A 20,987-nucleotide genomic window follows, 5' to 3' on the forward strand; every position below is an offset into this window, starting at 1 on the left:
TGGAATGAACTGCCAGAGGGAGTGGTTGAAGCAGTGATATTAACAACATTGGATAGGCATGTGGATAGGAAAGGAAGGGTTTAGAGAAGTGGGCTGAAATGAGATGGGAACCTTGGTCAGCATAAACCAGCTGAGCTGAAGTTCCTATTTCCGGGCGGTATGATTCAACAGCACAGGACAGAGCAGTCCATCGGAGGACCAACACGAGACACAAAATGGAAAGAACAACTCCACCCACCACGGACACAGTGGGCTGCTTTTCTTTTTAAAGATTACTTATTTTTCAGCTGACAACAACCATTAAAGAATTAACCATCGCTGTGTGATAAAACAGCAGTGTACAGTCCCACCTTACAAACACCCCTTCCCCTGCATATCAAGTTACTTTCATCAGAAGCTCCCAAACATCCCAGGACGTGCTGTGCCCTCCCCTGGTGGTGAGGTACACCCCACCCCTTACACAGGCGGAACACCACCAACGTTCCATATCAGGGACTTCCATCTCACAGTCGATGATAGCTCCGTGGGATCACCACAGCCAAGGCCAATGCTCTGTCCTGCAATACAACCTCCCAAGGTTTGTGGTCAGGAAGCAGATGAATGGTTGAGATGTCTTGTTCCGGGTAAATGCAGTGACATACCAAAACCTACCCCACCAAGCGTTTCACGCCTGTGGCACCCCAATTCCATCACCAAATAGTGGAAGTAATGAACGCAACTTCCCAGTTGCCTATCGGTCAGGGAGGAGGATATGTGTGAATGAGGTTCAGTTACATTACAGCACAACAGCAAGACATCTGTACAAGGACACCAGACCTTCAGGACCCTCCTGACATCAATGGGAACTTCTCCAGAGCTCAGATTCTCCTTATTAATGTATTGAGTTCAGTGGTATTATACCTCAGTAGGAGACAGGTGCACATGGGAAGCTCAAAGTCTTGAGACAATACCACAATGTCAAGGACTTTGAGGGGGTAATTATCACAAAAGTGACAACTGTGTACCTCTCAAAGTCCGACCTGCTGATGGGATGTTGGGTGACGATCAGGCCACAACATAGACAGTAGAGGAAATTTGACTCGAATTAATGTGGGTTAATTATGGTCCCTCTCAGAGTGAGAAGGTGGACAAGAGGAAGGTTGCCGAGTGGAAAGACAAAGAGCCTGTTGTTCACCAACACAGACCCCAACACCAACTGTGTTCATGGTGCTGGCATTGAGGGGATGAGTGCAGGATGAAATCCACTTCCTGCAGAGGAGGCCAGATGACTTGAAACTGCCATGGTCCCAAAAGTCTGCACAGGAGTGTGGTTACTAGCAGCGTAGTGAAAAAGGGATGGAGGAGACTTCAACCCATCAACAGTGGTTAGTGGTGTGGGAGCCCTAGGCAGAGCTAGGGAGGCTCTAGTAATACAAGGAAGGTGGGCGATCCTCCCCACCTCCAACCCCGGGTTTGTGCTCTCAACAGAACAGTCCCACACTTGCACCCAGCCTCTGTTGGCCACTGGCACAAAGATTCCGGGCTCCACTCACTCCCGTAACCTTGGGGCTACATAGGGTCACTTTTTGTCTGCCCTTTCCCCATTCTGACCTTCCCCTCCAGCTCAGCGATGATGCCCGGGGAACTGCTTTACCATTTCTGAGGGTCAACCACCCCAGACCCAGGGCAACTGTGTGAACGCAAGGTTCTAGCGGTCACCTGGCCAGTCTAGAGCCTGACCGGTGCCTGTCCCTGGGCTATGCACAGCACAGGAGGGGAAACTACGGGTCTCAAGCTATGGAGGCACCCTACTGACAGGCTGCTAGCTCCAACCTCCACTTCCAAGGTCATCCAATGAGATGTGGGCAAATCTCATTTCCCCCAGTTCCCCCCAAATCTGCTGTGTATCCGCTAGGCTCCGCTGAACAGCCCCAGCTGGGGTATGTGGGTGAGCCAGACATCCAACTCTTCCCTACCTGGTTCTGGGGGAGGGTCGAACTCTCTATTACCCTGGAACTCTCATTGGGGTACTACTGGAATTCAATCTGCAGTACACAACGCAGGAAGCAGAATATAATTTAACCCTTGTGACCCCAGACCTCAAAAGGAGCTGGTCTAACTCTCCATTATTTAGGATGAGCGACTCAGAACAGTGAGAGCATTTATGACTCAGGACCAGAGAATGGTCAATAACCCCTGCTTGGCGCTAGGACCAGAGGAGGGGGATGGAGTTTACCCCTCATTAACTGCCCGGGATCCAGTGAAGAGGAGGGAGTAAATCTGTTCTCTGTTACAAGGCCAAGAGATGGGACAATTTAACCCTGTTAGTGGGACAGAGGGACCCAATTTAACCCTCTAATACCCAGGATTGAGTAGGGTACAGAATTTAACTCTTTATTATCCAGGATCAAAGGCACGGGGGGGGGGGGGAATGGGGAGAGGAATGAGTTTAACCCTCCATTACCCAAGATCAAGTGGACGGCAGAACTTAACCCTGCCACCCTAGACTAGGAGATGAACCAAACAACTGTTAGTGCGAGCTGGGAAGGGAAGGTATTAATTTTCCCATTATCTAGGCCAAACACCCAGTACTGAGCACCTAGTTTAGCTCCGCCCTCAGTGACCAGTCAGTCTTCCTGTGCCCCATCCATGTGATGCCAGTGACCGGAGCAGGCTGGGTTCCACCCCCGCCCCACAACACTGAGCCCGCCCTCCTGACCTGCAAGACGCCGTGCTGCACTCCACCAGGAATAGTCACGCCTGCACACACACACACTGACAGATAGACACGGGAACAATAAACCACTACCCTCCGGAATGCCGGCTCACTTCCGGCTCCGGAGACGCTTGGTACTGCCCTCAGGCGAGCCGTTCTTGCGTTTGTTCTGCCCGCTGGGCATCTGTCCACCCCTTGCCCTGGTCGCAATGACCTGCTCCAGCAGCTCCTGCAGGTCCTTAATCTTCTGCTCGCTCTGCTGGTGCTTGAGGGTGTGCTCGCCCAGCTTACGGTCCAGTTCGGCCAGCCGGGCGTTCTGCTCCCCGATGATCTGGTTCTGCTCCAGGATCTTCTGGTCCTGGTCCTGCAGCTGTTTGAGCTGTTCCTGCAGCTTGACCCGGATCTCTGACACCTCACGTCGGGTGCTGGTCACGTTCAGCCCTTGGGCTTTCACCTGCTGCTGCAGCTTGCACAGTTCCTGTCGAGCAGGGTTTTGCTTAGAGAAGAGCTGTACGGCTGTCAGGGCAGTGGATGGTCCGGGAACTGGGGAACAAACAGGAGGGCACAGTTAGACCATCAGCTACTAGGATTATTAATGACCATCTGACCATCAGCTTGGCTGATATTTTCTCCTGTTACCTTTACACTATTACCATTCAAAAGCCTGTCAATTTCACCCTTAAATACACCCAATGACGGCCTCCAGAACCATCTGTGGCAACAAGCCCATAGATTCAACACTCTTTGGCTGAAGAAATTCCTTCCCTCTGCTTTATTCTGAGGCTGTGTCCTCTGACCCCAGACTCTCCTATTAATGGAAATATTGTGGCGATCCAGTTCCCAGTGCACTCAAACCAGCTCACAAAGTGGCGCGCGCCGGCATTGAGGCCGGTCTCAAAGAGGGCGCCAAGTCTGCTTCACCAGCAAGGGGAAAAGCCCGCACGCAGGACGGGACTGTGAATATGCAGCATTCCCGCCCGGAGAGGGCAGGAACAGGAAGGCTTTAAAGCGAGTCCGTGAAGTTTGAATAAACCTCTTTTGTAATTGTAGCTCACCGACTACGCGTTGTTATTTCAGCGCTGCGTGTAGCACACCGCTACAATTGGTGACCCCGACGGCCCAAACGATATTTGGACCGGAGATGAACAACGCCACATCTGTTCATGCAGTTTTGTTAAAACTGCCAAGCTTCTGGATGCTGCGACCTCACGTATGGTTCCAGCAAGCAGAAGCCCAATTCCACATTCGGCAGATAACCTCGGATGCCACATGTTACTACTACGTGGTGAGCTCCCTTAACCGGGAGACAGCCTCCCAGGTTGAGGAGTTCATACAGTCGCCCCCAGAGGACAGCAAATACACAGAATTCAAAGACCTGCTCATAAGGACTTTCGGACTCTCACAGCACGAGCGGGCTGCCCACTTACTGCACCTGGATGGTTTGGGAGACATGCCGCCGTCGGCTTTGATGAACAAGATGCTCTCCCTGGTTGGAGATCACAAGCCCTGCCTCATGTTTGAGCAGGCATTCCTGGAGCAGCTGCCCGAGGACATACGCCTGCTGCTGTCCAACGCGGATTTCAGCGGCCCGGGCAGACATGCTGTGGAAAGCCAAGGAGAGTGAGGTGTCCGTCGCATGGATCACCAGACCAGGCCCAGCCGCAGAGCCCACTAACCCCAGAGGCAGGGGTGAGGAGACCAACGAACAATGGTGCTTCTACCACCAGCAGTGGGGCGCAGAAGCCCGCTGCTGTAGCCCACCCTGCAAGTTCCCAGGAAATGCCAGGGCCAGTCACCGCTGATGGCTATGGCGGCTGGCCATCGGGATAGCCTCCTGTATGTCTGGGACAAGCAGTTGGGACACCGCTTTTTGACACCGGAGCTGAGATCAGCCGCAACAGAGAACTGGGTCCCACCCGGAGGGCCGCGAACAGCAGCACAGTAAGGACCTATGGCACCCGTATGGTGCCGCTGCAGTTCGGCTCCAGCCGGTTCACGTGGGACTTCACACTGGCCACCGTAGCCCAACCGCTCCTGGGAGTAGATTTTTTGCGAGCTCACAGCCTACTGGTCGACCTGCCAAGGAAGAGACTGGTCCACTTCGAGACCTTTCAAACGTTCTCCCTGGGTGAAGCCCAGTTGCCGGCCCCACACCTAGACTCCATCACGCTGTCCGACAACGACTTCACCAGAGTCCTAGCGGATTTCCCATCGGTTCTGGCAACACAGTTCATGGCAGCCATGCCCAGACACGGCGTACAGCACCACATCCCGACACAAGGACCACCCCTCCACGCCCGTGCTCGGCGGCTTCCCCCAGACAAGCTCCGACTGGCGAAGGAGGAGTTCAAGAGGATGGAGGAATTGGGGACCCTACGGCGGTCCGACAGCCCATGGGCCTCCCCCTGCACATGGTGCCCAAAGAAACAGGGGGCTGGAGACCATGCGGCGACTACCGCAGACTGAATGAGGCTACCACACCGGACCACTACCCTGTGCCGCACATTCAGGACTTTGCAGCAAACCTGCACGGCGCACAGATCTCCTCCAAGGTAGACCCCGTCCGGGGATACCATCAAATCCCGATGCATCCGGACGATGTCCCCAAAACGGAACTCGACACCCCGTTCGGCCTTTTCGAATGCCGTTTGGCCTAAAGAATGCCGCACAGACGTTTCAGCGGTTAATGGACGCGGTGGGATGCGACCTGGACTTCGCTTTCATCTATTTGGACGACATCCTCATAGCCAGCAGCAGTCATCAGGAGCATCTGTCCCACCTCTGTCAACTCTACGCCCGACTGAGTGAATACGGCCAGACAATCAATCTGGCCAAATGCCAGTTCGGGCCCAACACCATCGACTTCCTGGGCCACAGGATTACTAAAGACGGGGCAACCCCTCTGCCCGCCAAGGTAGACGCGGTCCGCCATTTCTCCCAACCCAACACAATCAAAGGCCTTCAGGAATTCGTGGGGTATGGTGAACTTCTACCACCGCTTCCTCCCTTCAGCAGCCCGAATCATGCGCCCCCTGTTCGCCCTAATGTCAGGTAAGGGCAAGGACATTACTTGGGATGAGGAGTCTGCCACCGCTTTCATTAAAACCAAAGAAGCCTTGGCAAACGCCGCGATGCTAGTGCACCCCAGAACGGAAGTCCCTACTGCCCTCACAGTGGACGCATCTAACATGGCAGTCGGTGGAGTGCTGGAACAACTCATCGAGGGGCGCTGGCAACCCCTGGCATTTTTCAGCAAACACCTACGACCACCCGAGCTCAATTACAGTGTTTTCGACCGGGAACTGTTGGCACTATTCCTGGCAATCTGGAATTTCAGGTACTTCTTAGAAGGTAGGCCCTTCACCGCATTCACGGACCACAAACCTCTTACCTTTGTGTTCACGAAAGCATCCGACCCCCTGGTTGTCCCGCCAGCAGCAACATCTGTCCTACATCTCCGAATACACGACGGATGTCCGGCATGTCTCGAGAAAGGACAATGTCATGGTGGACGCCCTCTCCCACCCTAACAGCCAAGCCCCGTCCCAGGGGGTAGACTATGAAGCGCTGGCGGAGGCACAGCAGGCAGACGAGGAGATCCCTAGTTACAGAACCGCAGTCTCCGGTTTGCAGCTCCAGGACCTCCCCGTAGGCCCAGGTGAGAGGACCCTGCTCTGTGACGTAACCACTGGCCAACCCCATCCCGTCGTCCCGGCAGCGGCGCGTTTTCGACTCCATTCACAACTTAGCGCACCCCTCCATCAGGACAACTGTCTGGATGGTAGCCAACAGGTTCATTTGGCACGGACTCCACAAGCAGGTCAGTGAATGGGCCAAAACGTGCATGCACTGCCAAACAGCCAAGGTGCAGCGGCACACCAAAGCCCTGCCGCAGCAGTTCCACCCCATCCACCAGCGTTTCGACCACATTCATGTGGATATCGTGGGCCCCCTGCCAGTGTCGCGAGGAGCGCGGCACCTCCTGACTATCGTGGACCGGTTCACAAGATGGCCAGAGGCAGTCTCGCTCACCGACACCACCTCCGAATCCTGCGCCCGAGCATTAATCGCAACCTGGGTATCTTGCTTTGGTGTACCAGCCCACATTACCTCCGACAGAGGCGCACAGTTCACCTCCAGCCTGAGGTCAGCTATAGCCAGCCTTTTGGGGACACAACTGCACCACACAACTGCCTACCACCCACAGTCGAACGGACTAGTGGAGCGTTTCCACCGCCACCTGAAGTCGGCTCTCATGACCCGCCTCAAGGGGCCTAACTGAGTGGACGAGCTTCCCTGGGTCCTGCTCGGAATCCGCAAAGCACCCAAAGAGGATCTGTACATCTCGTTGGCAGAGTTGGTGTATGGCGCACCCGATTGTCCCAGGAGAGTTCATACCAGCCCCAAGGGGGCAACAGGAAGAACCTACAGCAGTCCTGGACAGACTACGTGAGAGGCTCGGTAACCTGGCCCCCATACCCACTTCACAGCATGGGCAGAACCCGACCTGCGTACCCAAAGACCTGCAAAACTGTAAGTTCGTTTTTGTACGACGGGGCGGACATTGGGCACTGCTGCAGCGGCCCTACGAGGGGCCGTTTACAGTGATCAAAAACAATGGGTCCACATTTATGCTGGACACTGGGGGGGAAAGAGGTGGTTTTCACAGTGGACCGACTCAAACCTGCCTATGTGGACTTGGCGCAGCCAGTCGAGATTCAGGCACCGCGGCGCAGAGGCAGACCTCCCAAACAGAGTCTGACCCAGACAGAGGACATTGGGGGGTGTATCGCCGGTTCTGGGGTGGGGGGGGGGGGGGGGTTATGTGGCGACCCACTTCCCAGCGCACTCGAATCGGCTCACAAAATGGCGCGCGCTGACATTGAGGCCGGTCCCAAAGAGGGCGCCAAGCCTGCTTCACCAGCAAGGGGAAAAGCCCACACGTGGAATGGGACTGTGAATATGCGCCCCCTACAGCATTCCCACCTGGGAAGGGCAGGAACGAAGGCTTTAAAGTGAGGCTGTGAAGCTTGAATAAACCTCTTTTGCAACTGCAGCTCACCGACTACACATCGTTATTTCAGCACTGCGTGGAGCACACCACTACAATATAATCTCCACATCAATTCTATCCAGGCTTTTCCGTATCCATTTGGTTTCAATGAGATTCTATTCCTGCCTGTCCCCTCACAGAACCTGGCCATTCTGAACTCCAACTCCATCAGGTCCAGCCCAGAGACAGCAAATGCTCCTCGCATACTGAAACTTTGGGATCATTCTCATAAACCCCCTTCGCAGCCCAGAGTGGAGGGTTCAATGAACACAATGCAAGGGATTGCAGACTCTGACGCAGGCACAACCCTCCTCAGCATCGAGGACATCACTGAGCATTGTCCCCTCCTGGGACATGTTCTCTTCTCATTACTACCATCAACGAGTTTGTACAGGAGCCTGAAGACCGAAATGCAACTTCCTAACACTCCCTACCCCGCAATCAGAATCTGAATGGCCCATGAACACAACCGTTATTTCACTGTGTACTTTGTAATTGACAGTGACTTTGTGCCTTTGCACTGTATTACTACTGCAAAGCAAAAAAAATCACACTATCTATGTCAGCGAAAAGCAACTCACCCTGATTCTCTTCTAGACTCTCTGCAAGGTCAGCACATCCCTCCTTAGGTACAGGATCCAAAACTGCTCACAGACCAAGGTCAAGCCCCACTGCAAAGGAGCTTCCATCCTGGTCTCCAATGCTATCTGGGCAGAGTTTGCACGCTCTTCTACACACGTTTCCTCCTGGTGCTCTTGCTTCCTCTCACATCCCAAAGGTTCACTGGCCACTATCTACCTCCTAGTTTCCACCTCACACCCTACACCTGATTCAGTACCGGACTCCTCTCCCCCTAAGCCCCAGCCATCTCTCCAGTCACCTTACTTCTTCCAGCCCCCCCCCCCCCACCATCAGTAGACTGGCAACACTTGCCCCCCTGCCCACTCACACAGATGCACAGCTCTACAGGCATCGGCACCTGTGTTATTGTACACAACCGTATCTCTCATGCCCATACCTGGTGCCACTCCCAGCAGGCGACCCGACATGTCTGAATTACTCAGTTTCTTCTTCAGGATGGGGACGATTTTTTCATCAAAGTATTCCATAGCCATGGAGGAGATGTCGCGCAGTTCCTGCAGAACTTCGTGGGCTCGCTGTGGGGACCGGGTGGAATTCACGTACCTCAGTACCCGGTAAATCTCATCTATCACCTGCACAGATTGCAACACGACAGGCGTGGGTAACACAGGAAGAGAGCAGCCGGAACACAAACTCCAGCACTGACAGAAAGCCCCAAACACATCATCACAAACTCCCTGTGCCAGACAGAGAGTGAAGCTCCCCCTGCACTGTCCAATCACACACTCCCTGTGCCAGACAGAGAGTGGAGCTCCCCCTGCACTGTCCAATCACACACTCCCTGTGCCAGACAGAGAGTGGAGCTCCCCCTGCACCGTCCAATCACACACTCCCTGTGCCAGACAGAGAGTGGAGCTCCCCCTGCACCGTCCAATCACACACTCCCTGTGCCAGACAGAGAGTGAAGCTCCCCCTGCACTGTCCAATCACACACTCCCTGTGCCAGACAGAGAGTGGAGCTCCCCCTGCACTGTCCAATCACACACTCCCTGTGCCAGACAGAGAGTGAAGCTCCCCCTGCACTGTCCAATCACACACTCCCTGTGCCAGACAGAGAGTGGAGCTCCCCCTGCACCGTCCAATCACACACTCCCTGTGCCAGACAGAGAGTGGAGCTCCCCCTGCACTGTCCAATCACACACTCCCTGTGCCAGACAGAGAGTGGAACTCCCCCTGCACTGTCCAATCACACACTCCGTGTCAGACGGAGTACAGGCTAGGTCAAGAGTAAAACTCACTATATCAGAGAAATAACATGCTCCCACAAGACACTGAGACGTGTGACTGATTTCATTTGCTGCAATCTGATTTAGTGATTTATGATCACAGGCCATTCAGCCCATTGTCAGTGCCAGCACAGTACCACAAACCCTTTTCCCAAAACCATGTCCTTCGTTGCACATTGTTCCCTTCTGACCGCCCCATTCCCACAGACAGTTGGCCCCAAGTCACCATTCCGCAGTTTAAGGGTTTCCAACCCCTGGTTTTCCCTCCCCTCCATTTGCCCTGATTCAACAATTCAGTACTGTTGTTTCCTCATTACTTCCCTACGGAGAACCAGCCGAACCCTCAATTCACCAAAACCTCCTTCTCTGTGCTGACTAGGACTGTGGGAGGACTGAAATTTTGGTCTCCAATCTCGCTCATCATGACCCCTTGCACCTTGTCTATCTACAGCGCACTATCCCTTTCTCTGCAGCTCTTTATTCCGCACTCTGTGTCCCTTTATAATCTACTTCAACACAGAATGATCTGTTGTGATAGCACGCAAAGATTTTCCCTGCATCTCGGTACAGATGACCACAATGATCCAATATCAATAACAAAGGACCACGAATAGCATTTATTCCTCTCCACCACCCCACACCATTCCTCATTCCATTTGTCACTCACATACCAGTGTGAGCAAGAACAACGGCCAGATTCAGCCGGGAATCCATCAAGGGAGATTCATGCGGAGGAAGGCAGATGTCAAAGATGCTCTGCTGTCAGATACTGGGGTGTCTTAGCACCAGGAATGGTAACGGGACACAACAGACGTGGGCACCGCACCGCTGCCCTCCCCTCACACACCTTGCCTGGAATGAAGCAGCAGAGATTGGTGTCGACATATTTCATGAAGGTCATGTTGAGGAGGGAGAGCCTGGTCTCCACCGCAGCCAAGATGTCCGCGTGGCGTGCCAGCGAGTGGTTCCTGCGCTCCGATTCCCGACTGGAAGGAGAGAGAATTAACTCTTCTTGTGTCCACGGACTGCACACTCCCCTGCTCCAGCTGGTAACAAGACTTCCCCTCATCTACCCCATTACAGCTACAACCAGGTGACAAAGGAGTCCAGTGTAGCCTTATTATGACCAGCCTTGCACGCCACCCACCTCTTCACACCCCCTGGAGCCTAATACTTAAATCTTCAGAATAAATTTCCCCTTGTCTCTGAATTTTGCAGAAAAAGCTTTACCCTCCTGTAGATTCTCACTTCTTATGTTATCCTCTGGTATACAATATTCCTGAAGAAACACCCTCTCCAAAGAGCAGTGTCCTAACTCAAACACCAGCTGGGTGAACATCATATCGAGTTTTCAACATAATTACCTTTCAAAATCAAAATGTCACTGTCCCACCACAAATGCAATGCTCTCCATACTTACAAAGAAGGTCATGGAGAATCATCGTTTACGAAGCAACACAAAATATTTGGAATTCCCAATTCTCCTCACACTGGAAGGTTCTGGCCTTTGAGACTGTTCTGTTGTCAGAGATACAGCAGAGATGGTGAACAGCAGCCGTGGCCTGGTGCAGAAGACCCTGTGGGACCACTCAGAGGACAAGTGGGGAATTTACCTAGTGATGCTAGTCCTAGGCCTACCGGTGTCAGAAAAAAGATTGGCACAGGAGAAGCATGGCTAGTGAACAGAGATCTGTGAAGACAAGACTATGAAGGGAGTAGGGTCATTGCTCTGTTGGCCAAGGCTGCTGACGAGATGTCAGAGCTCACAGGGGAATTCTATGAAACAGCAGTTCCATCTTTACTGGATGCTGTGCCGAGTTCTCAGCACACTCTACAAGGATGAACGGTCAACATGGTGTTTCCACTGCCAGCAATGTAATGGACACTGTGTGGGCTGTGCCTGTTTGATTTGGTACAGAGATTTAATTGCGTTGTGTAAAACTACACGGGCCAGGTAGAAGGACCAGCTTCCCTTGGGTCAGATCAGGCAGCAACCCTCCAAACATCAATTCCTGGAGAACCCATAGACTGACCCAAAATTCATTTCCAGCATATTTGGCCAATTCAATGATACATTCTTTCATAAGCATCATCACTTCCTCTGGTCACCATCACAGGCACCAATTAGCCCCAAAGTCCCTGTAACAACCTTGCTTCTGCCCAGGTCACACGACAACGCATCCCCCACCCCCCGGTCGGTCTGTACACAGATCACAGGGAGCTCTGCCCAATCAGGTGCAGACACTCAGAGACAAACCCGACCACGACTGAGCTCGACGGGTAGCATACTCACCGTGGAAGCTGGGCTTTGACCTGTTTCTGACACAGGCTGTGATACCTCTCGACCTTCAGGAAGCCCTGGTTCAGCAGACGCTGGCAGATTGCGTCCATCCGCTTGCACACCTGGAGCGAGAACAGAGTCACAGAGACACCACACACCAGCAGCTTTGACAACAGAGACACCACACAGCATCCATTCGTTAAACAGCGTCAGCAGCATTTCACAGGTGTCCTGAAGGGGCTCCCACTGTTGGGGAGGGAGTTCCAGGTCTCAGACTGTGAATCACTGTGACACATTTCCAAAACATGAATTGGAGAGGAAGCTGCCTTGCTGGGATAGAATCCAAGGGTTTGGGAGGTGCCATCAGTAATAACATCTCCTCCTCACTGACAAGCAACACTGGTGCACCTCAAGGGTGTGTGCTTAGCCCACTGCTTACTCTTTCTACACTCATGCCCGTGTGGCTAAGCAGAGTTCAAACGGCATCTAAATATTTGCTGATGACACTGTTGACAAAGTCAAATTTACTGTCAGATGAACAAGTGCACGGGTGCAAAGAAAACCTGACTTGCAGAAGGATCACAGGCAGAAGGATTCAGCATTATCTCAGCAGCCTTCACAAGGAAAATAAACAATTTGCTACAAGACCACAATAGGAACTAAAGAAAAAGTTTGGCCCCAGTGTTGCTGAGAGTTCTGATAGTTGGTTGAAGAAGTAACTCTTTCGGAATCTGGTGGTGTGGGACTTCAGGCTTCTGTATCTCCCATCTGACAGCAGCTGTGAGAAGGACGAAGAGCCTGGAAATTTCCGATGATATTTGTTGCCGTCTTGAGGCAGTACCTCATGAGATGGAGGGGAAGGGTATGTTGTCTGAGTCCACTTCTTTCTGCAGCGTACATTCCCGCACTTTTGAACTGTCTCACCAAAACGCGATAACAAGCTGAACCTCCTTAGCTCACTGAGAGACGCTGACACACTTTCGGTATAATGGTGAATGTGCTGGGCCCAGGACAGGTTGTCCTGTATGCTAATACCCATCAATCCCCCAATGCAGACTGGTGGAGATTTGCTTTCCTGAAGTCCACAATCAGCTGCTTAGCTAAGCAAGAGGCTGGCTTTGCAGTGACACTTGACGAGGGGTCCTGAATCCAGACGGGGGAGATGTAGTGTACCTCGAATTTCAGAAGGCATTTGATAACGTCCCACATAGGAGATTGGTGGGTAAAACCAAAGCTCAGGGCATCGTGGGGGGGGGGGGGGGGAGAAGACATTGACATGGATAGAAAACTGGTTGGCAGATAGAAAGCAAAGGGTAGTGGTGAATGGGTGTTTCTCGGAATGGCAGGTGGTGACTAGTGGGGTGCCACATATTGGGACCACAGCTGTTTATAATTTACGTCAACGATTTGGATGAAGGCATTGAAAATGACATCAGCAAGTTTGCTGATGATACTAAGCTGGGTGGCAGTGTGACATGTGATGAGGACGTTAGGAGAATTCAGGGTGACTTGGATAGGCTGGGTGAGTGGGCAGATACTTGGCAGATGACGTTTATTGTGAATAAGTGTGAGGTTATCCACTTTGGGAGTAAGAACAGGAAGGCAGATTATTATCTGAACGGTGTAGAGTTAGGAGATCTAGGAGTACTTGTTCATCAGTCACTGAAGGTGAATGAGCAAGTGCAGCAGGCAGTGAAGAAGGCTAATGAAATGTTGGCCTTTATTACAAAGGGAATTGAGTACAAGAGCAAGGAAATCCTCTTGCATTTGAACAGAGCCCTGGTGAGACCACACCTGGAGTATTGTGTAGTTTTGGTCTTCAGGGTTAAGGAAGGACATCCTGGCTGCAGAGGAAGTACAGCGTAAATACACGAGGTTAATTCCTGGGATGTCTGGACTGTCTTACGCAGATTCATTAGAGAGACAAGGCTTGTACACGCTGGAATTAAGGAGATTGACAAGGGATCTGATTGCAACATATAAGATTATTAAGGGATTGGACAAGATAGAGGCAGGAAATATGTTCCAGATGCTGGGAGAGTCCAGTACCAGAGGGTATGGTTTGAGAATAAGGGGTAGGTCATTTAGGACAGAGTTAAGGAAAAACTTCTTCTCCCGGGGAGTTGTGGGGGTCTGGAATGCACTGCCTCAGAAGGCAGTGGAGGCCAATTCTCTGGATGCTTTCAAGAAGGAGCTAGATATGGATAGGGCAGGGGTCGGCAACGTTTACCACTGAAAGAGCCAGTATGGACCTATTTCCCACAGAAAAGAAAACACTGGGAGCCACAAAACCCGTTTGACATTTAAAATGCAATAACACTGCATACAACGGTTTTTTTTTGCCTTTATGCTATGTATAAACAAACTATAATGTGTTGCATTTATGAAATTGATGAACTCCTGCAGAGAAAACAAAATTACATTTCTGCATGCAACAAAAACATTTTGAACTCCGAAAAAAAGACGTTAGGTTGAAGGTTACTCCATAGGTAGCCTACCTTGGATCGAAGAATTAAAAGAAAGCGCGCACTGGCGGGTGTCAGGCATTGGCAGTGGTGATGTATATTAATAGCGATAAAAAACACGTTGTAGTGGTGTAGCGCTACACGCAGCACGAAAATAAAGACACTGCAGTCAAAGGTAACTTTATTCAAACTAAACAGCCTTGATTTAAAGCCTCCCTCAACCCGTCCCCGTGGGCGCGGATGCTCCAAAAGACACGTACTCACAAACCCCCATAGGCTATCTCCCTTAGACGGAACGGTGGCTAATTGTGAGCCGGTTCGGATGTGCCAGGAAATGGGGTCTCCACAAAGTTTTTAGATTGTACAAGATCACCATAATCTTCAAATTTCGAATTACATTTCAAAAACTAACAAACCACGGGGAGCCGCAGCACAGAGATCAAAGAGGCGCATGCGGCACCGGAGCCGCGGGTTGCCGACCCCTGGGATAGGGGAATCAAGGGATATGGGGACAAGGCAGGAACCGGATATTGATAGTAGTTGATCAGCCATGATCTCAAAATGGTGGTGCAGGCTCGAAGGGCCGAATGGTCTACTTCTGTACCTATTGTCTATTGAATCGCTCTAGTAAGCTGACTCATTGCCATCTGTGATTCATCCAATGACAGTACAGAACCTCAGGAGTGAGACAGATTGGTGTTACCACAACCACTTTGCACTCTACATCAGTAAGGCCACCGGATTAATTGCAGCCTGCAGGAGAACACACACCAATCCTCATTAAGGGTCTGTGCTGGAAAGTGCACAGCCTCGAGCTCCTGGGCGTCACCCCAGTTGCTCCACTTCATTGGAAGTTTGAAGAAATTCAGTACGTTTTCCAAAAATGTAAATTATTTGTAGAGTGGAGAGGATTCTGACAGGTTACATCATTGCCTGGTGCAGAGATCCACTGCACTGAATTACAGAGGGTCATAGACTCTCAGCTCCATCACAGGAACAAATTTGCCCACCATCGAGGACACCTGCAGGAGGTGGCACCTCAAGAAGGCAGCATCTTTCACTGGAGACCCTTCCCACCTGGGACAAGCTCTCTTCTCATCACTACCATCAGGACCCTCACAGAGATTCAGAACCATCTTCTTCCACTCCAACAGATTTCTGAAAGATCCATGAACACCACCTTCAGAATTTTTTAAAGCTATTTACTTACTTCTGTAATTTACAGTAGTTTTATATCTCTGCTGCTGCAAAACAACAATTTCACATCATCTCGTCAATGATAATAAATCTGACCCTGTCAGAGTGATTGTAGTACACTGATCTGAGCTAGTCCCATTTGGCTCACAACCCTCTAATTTTGTTTCTATCCACGTACCTGCCTAAACGTCTTCTAAACATTGTTTTGATCCACTTCTGCAGCTTCCTCTGGCAACTCGTTCCATATACAAGCTATCCTCTGTATAAAAATGTTTGCCCTTGGGACCTTTCTAAATCCCTTCCCTTTCACCTTACACCTATGCCCTTTTAAACTCTTGGGAAAATAACTGTGACCATCTACCTTGTCTTTGCTCCTCATGATTCTATATATATTTCTATAGTCACCCCTCAGCTTCCTGCATTTCAGAGGAAAAAAGTCTCAGCCTCTCTTTTTAACTCCAGCTGTGTAGTCCCAGTAACGTCCCTGTGAATCTTTCCTGCACCCTTTCCAGCTAAAATGACACATTTCCTCTAGTTTGGCGACCTGAACTGCACACTGTCTTACCAATGACTTGTGCGGGTATAACATGAAGATCCAACTACCGTATTCGTTGTCCCAAGTGATGACAGCATGCCTGCCAGACACTGACTTTACTAACCTATCTCGCTGTCAGGAGCTATGAACCTGTACAGTGCAGGCATCCCACACTGGTGAAGGAGGGAAGGAATGGTTAGCCTGGCTATCAGTCAATCCTGGATGATGTAGAGATTTTTTGGAATTGTCACATCGAACACAAAATGCTTCACGCTGGAGTGATGTAACTGGTGTAGTTGGGGCCTTAGTTTTTTACATCAATGACAAAATCTAAGACTCCCACCAACAACAACTGATGAAAGGGCAATTTGTGATGGGGACACTGTTACTGTGCAATGGGATACAGAGTGATGGGTGAAAATCTGGCAAAAGTGGGCAAGGGTGAAATCTTGGGAATGGAAAGGGGATTAGAATTTAAGTGATGCAAGACTGCACACAAGCAAAATTCAGAGAGATCTTTTTGTTCTTGTACACAAGTCACACAAAGTTAGCAGGCAGGAATGCAAAAAGCAACTTGGCCTTCACTGCCAAGGGATTGGAGTTTAAAAATAAGGATGTTTTGTTACAATTGTATTGAGTGTTCGTGAGATTGCTCCCCTAACCTAAAAAAATGACATTGTGGTAGGATCATTCCACAGAAACATACAAGATCCTAAAGGGATCAGACAGGGCAAATGTCAAAGTGTTTTCAACTAACAGGAGAGTCACAAAGAAGTGGATATAACCACCATATAAGGAGCCAAACTAAGGTGGGAGCAGATCCCTGGAATTCTATCCCCAAAGGAGATGAAGGTTAGATCACTATAAACGTTTAAGACGGAGACAGGCAAATTCTTGAAAAAAATCAGAGAATTAAGGGTGAGGTGGGGGAGCTGGTACAAGTAGGGTTTAAACTCTGCCAAGATCATTTTCAACAGGACAAATTTAAGGAGTGGCTACTCCTGTCCTTGGAGATGCATGCCTCCAAACCAGTGCCCAACTCTCCCCAATATGCAGGACCTCCTCGAGAGGCACTGTCTCAGGAAGGCAACATCTTCCCCATCTGGGCCTCGTCCTCTTCTCGACGCTGTCATCAGACGGGAGGTACAGGAGCCCGAAGCTTCGTCAAATGCTTGAACCTTAAAAACCCTAATCGTATCTTGTTACTTGTCTGTTCAACCTTTACTAACTTTGTGTTTATAAGCTTAATGTTGTTACCTAACTTGTGCATCTTTTATGTTAGTCTCCATTACAAAAGTCTGCATTAACTTTTGTTGTAATACTCTGTGCTGCTGCTGTAAACAGACAAATTCCAGACCATTTATATCCTGGGTATGTATGTCTATAAACATAAACTCAACACCTGAAGTATTCCATCACACTTCACTTGTGCTTTGGGGTGTCATAAATTCAGGCAAAGTATATCAGGTCTCTTACACTTGCAGTTGGTTAACGGTGACCCAGGACATAACATCACTAAGCATCAAAGTGTCTTGCTAGACATGCCTGTTCCCGGTACCAATGATTAGACAGAAAGATACACGGACCTCTTAAGGTCTTCAGCCCACAATCTACCTCATTATGACCCATAACCTGCCTGCACAGCACTCTCTCGGTTACTGCAACACTTCATTCTGTTATTACCTTCCCCTTGTACAACCTCGATACACTGATGTAATAATCAGTACACAAAACACAAACCTTCACTTGTGACAACAGTTAACCAGTTACCACTTTAAAATCACAACAACTAAAAGCAGAGAAGTTGTCTACGTACAAGATGACACGGAAAGGTGCTGAGAAGGATCAGCGAAGATTTATCTTACTCTGCCAGTGAGAAGAGATTCAAAAGCAGCGGGATAAGATCTGAATGAGCAGGATTGCATCTTTGAACATTATAATGTTCTATAGATTCAGGAACAGTTCCTGCTGATTATGTTCTACAGATTCAGGAACAGTTCCTGCCGATTGGAGGGTGGCTAATGTTGTCCCACTTTTCAAGAAAGGAGGGAGAGAGAAAACAGGGAATTATAGACTGGTTAGCCTGACGCCAGTGGAGGGAAAGATGCTGGAGTCAACTATAAAAGAGGAAATTACAACATATTTGGATAGCAGTAGAAGGATCAGTCCGAATCAGCATGGATTTATGAAGGGAAGATCATGCTTGACTAATCTTCTGGAGTTTTTTGAGGATGTAACTATGAAAATGGACAAGGGAGAGCCAGTGGATGCAGTGTACCTGGACTTCCAGAAAGCTTTTGATAAAGTCCCACATAGGAGATTAGTGGGCAAAATTAGGGCACATGGTATTGGGGGTAAAGTACTGACATGGATTGAAAATTGGCTGGCTGACAGGAAACAAAGAGTAGCGATTAACGGGTCCCTTTTGGAATGGCAGGCTGTGACCAGTGGGGTACCGTAAGGTTCGGTGCTGGGATTGCAGCTGTTTACAATATACATTAATGATTTAGATGAAGGGATTAAAAGTAACATTAGCAAATTTGCCCATGACACAAAGCTGGGTGGCAGTGTGAAATGTCAGGAGGATGTTATGAGAATGCAGGGTGACTTGGACAGGTTGGGTGAGTGGGCAAATGTATGGCAGATGCAGTTTAATGTGGATAAATGTGAGGTTATCCACTTTGGTGGCAAGAACAGGAAGGCAGATTACTATCTAAATGGAGTCAAGTTAGGAAAAGGGGAAGTGCAACGAGATCTAGGTGTTCTTGTACATCAGTCAATGAAAGCAAGCATGCAGGTACAGCAGGCAGTGAAGAAAGCTAATGGCATGCTGGCCTTTATAACAAGAATTGAGTATAGGAGTAAAGAGGTCCTTCTGCAGCTGTACAGGGCCCTGGTGAGACCCCACCTGGAGTATTGTGTGCAGTTTTGGTCTCCAAATTTGAGAAAGGACATTCTTGCTATTGAGGGAGTGCAGTATAGGTTAATTCCCAGAATGGCGGGACTGTCATATGTTGAAAGATTGGAGCAACTGGGCTTGTATACACTGGAACTTAGAAGGATGAGAGGGGATCTGATTGAAACATCTAAGATTATTAAGGGATTGGACACACTGGAGGCAGGAAGCATGTTCCCGCTGATTGGTGAGTCCAGAACTAGAGGCCACAGTTTAAGAATAACGGGTAGGCCATTTAGAACAGAGATGCGGAAAAACTTTTTCACCCAGAGAGTGGTGGATATGTGGAATGCTCTGCCCCAGAAGGCAGTGGAGGCCAAGTCTCTGAATGCATTCAAGAGAATTAGATGGAGCTCTTATAGATAGCGGGGTCAAGGGATATGGGGAGAGGGCAGGAACGGGGTACTGATTGTGTATGATCAACCGTGTTCACAGTGAATGGCGGTGCTGGCTAGAAGGGCCGAATGGCCTACACCTGCACCTACTGTCTATTTGAGCGAGTACAAGTCAACAGGTCAAATAGTCTTCTTCCTGCTACGTGTATATAACCACACCTCAAATCTAACACCCCTGGGTTCTGACACCAGTGGAGACAAGTTTATTTCCATTACCACAAAGAAATGGTATGTTATCCCTTTCAGCTAAGGATGCTATTAAACTGACCATCACCCCAAAGCACACCCTTTGCCCTGGGGCAGAGAATCTCCCAACACTGCCCCAGACCAGACCAACCTCCCATCAACCATCCTGAAGCTGACCACACGCAACTCACAGCACTATGTGGATGGTGGAGTTCTTACGTTACTGGGGCAGTGACTCAGAGGCCCGTTCGGGAACTTAAATCCATCAGGTAGCAGCATTATTTAACTTCAGACAATCTGACTTTTTTTTAAAAAAAGAGCCAATCTTGGCATCAGAATCGGAAAGGCCCCCGGTTCAGTGTCCCACCTAGTACCGGTCAGTGCGATAACCCCAAGACCACGGAGTGGGGTTGAGGAGCGGGAGTAAGGGGGTAAAGGGGGAGAGGGGGTAAAGTGGGAGGTGAAGGCGCTGACAGCGACCCAGACACCGACCAAGAATATCCGCACAACCAGCCTTCACACAGTCAGCAAGAGAGCCCACGACCCGGGATGTCCCCACCTCAGGCCGAGGATCCACGTCCCTCTCCCCGACCCCGACCCGCGCTCCCTCACCAGCCGCAGACCGCTGATCTCGTCATAAGCCATCAGCCCGAGGATGGAGTCGATGGCGACGATGGGAAGATTAAGCAACGGGTTGTCCTGGTGCAGCTGGTCAGTGCCGCCGGCGCCGGGCCCCGAATCGGCCGCTCCTTCCCCAAGCCCGGTACCACCACCTCCCGCTCGTTCAGCCGCCATCTCCCAACGCCGCCCCGCCGGACGTGACATACTTGCTACTAACGCTCGCCCCGCCCCGCCCCGGACGTGACATCACCCCGCTCGAGCTCGCCCCGCCGGAGGCCATCCGCCGTTTCCCGGCGTCATCACGCAGCCTGCCCGACGGGAGGCGGAGGCGAATGGTTAAAGGCAGAGATGGGAGGGAAGGGATAGGAGGGGAGGGTGAAGGGCAAGGGTAATTAGGGGAGGGGAGGGAAGGGAAGGGAAGCATGTGTGGAGTGTTGAGGGAAGGGACAGTGGGGAGGATGGAGGGGCAAGGGTAATGTGGGGAGGGATGAGGAAAGGGATAGTGGGGGAGGGTTATAGAAACATAGAAAACCTACAGCACAATACAGGCCCTTCAGCCCACAATGCTGTGCTGAACATGTACTTACTTTAGAAATTACCTAGGGTTACCCATACCCCTGTATTTTTCTAAACTCCATGCACCTATCCAGGAGTCTCTTAAAAGACACTATTGTATCCAACTCCAGCAGCAGCCCATTCCACACACTCTCCACTCTCTGAGTAAAAGTACTTACC

General features: G+C 50.5%; 1 protein-coding gene across 1 annotated transcript; it reads right to left on the minus strand.

The window, feature by feature from the left end:
* Positions 1-218: 218 nt before the first annotated feature.
* fbxo28 (F-box protein 28) lies at positions 219-20,460 on the minus strand. The gene is made up of 5 exons (XM_059982611.1): positions 20,244-20,460; positions 11,910-12,019; positions 10,464-10,602; positions 8,767-8,962; positions 219-3,238 (listed from the first exon to the last, which is right to left on the minus strand). The coding sequence occupies exons 1-5, from the start codon at positions 20,454-20,456 to the stop codon at positions 2,805-2,807; spliced, it is 1,092 nt and encodes a 363-aa protein (XP_059838594.1). The 5' UTR covers positions 20,457-20,460; the 3' UTR covers positions 219-2,804.
* Positions 20,461-20,987: the final 527 nt, after the last annotated feature.

This window comes from Hypanus sabinus, chromosome 10, assembly GCF_030144855.1.
Source record: "Hypanus sabinus isolate sHypSab1 chromosome 10, sHypSab1.hap1, whole genome shotgun sequence".
NCBI classification, from domain to species: domain Eukaryota; kingdom Metazoa; phylum Chordata; class Chondrichthyes; order Myliobatiformes; family Dasyatidae; genus Hypanus; species Hypanus sabinus.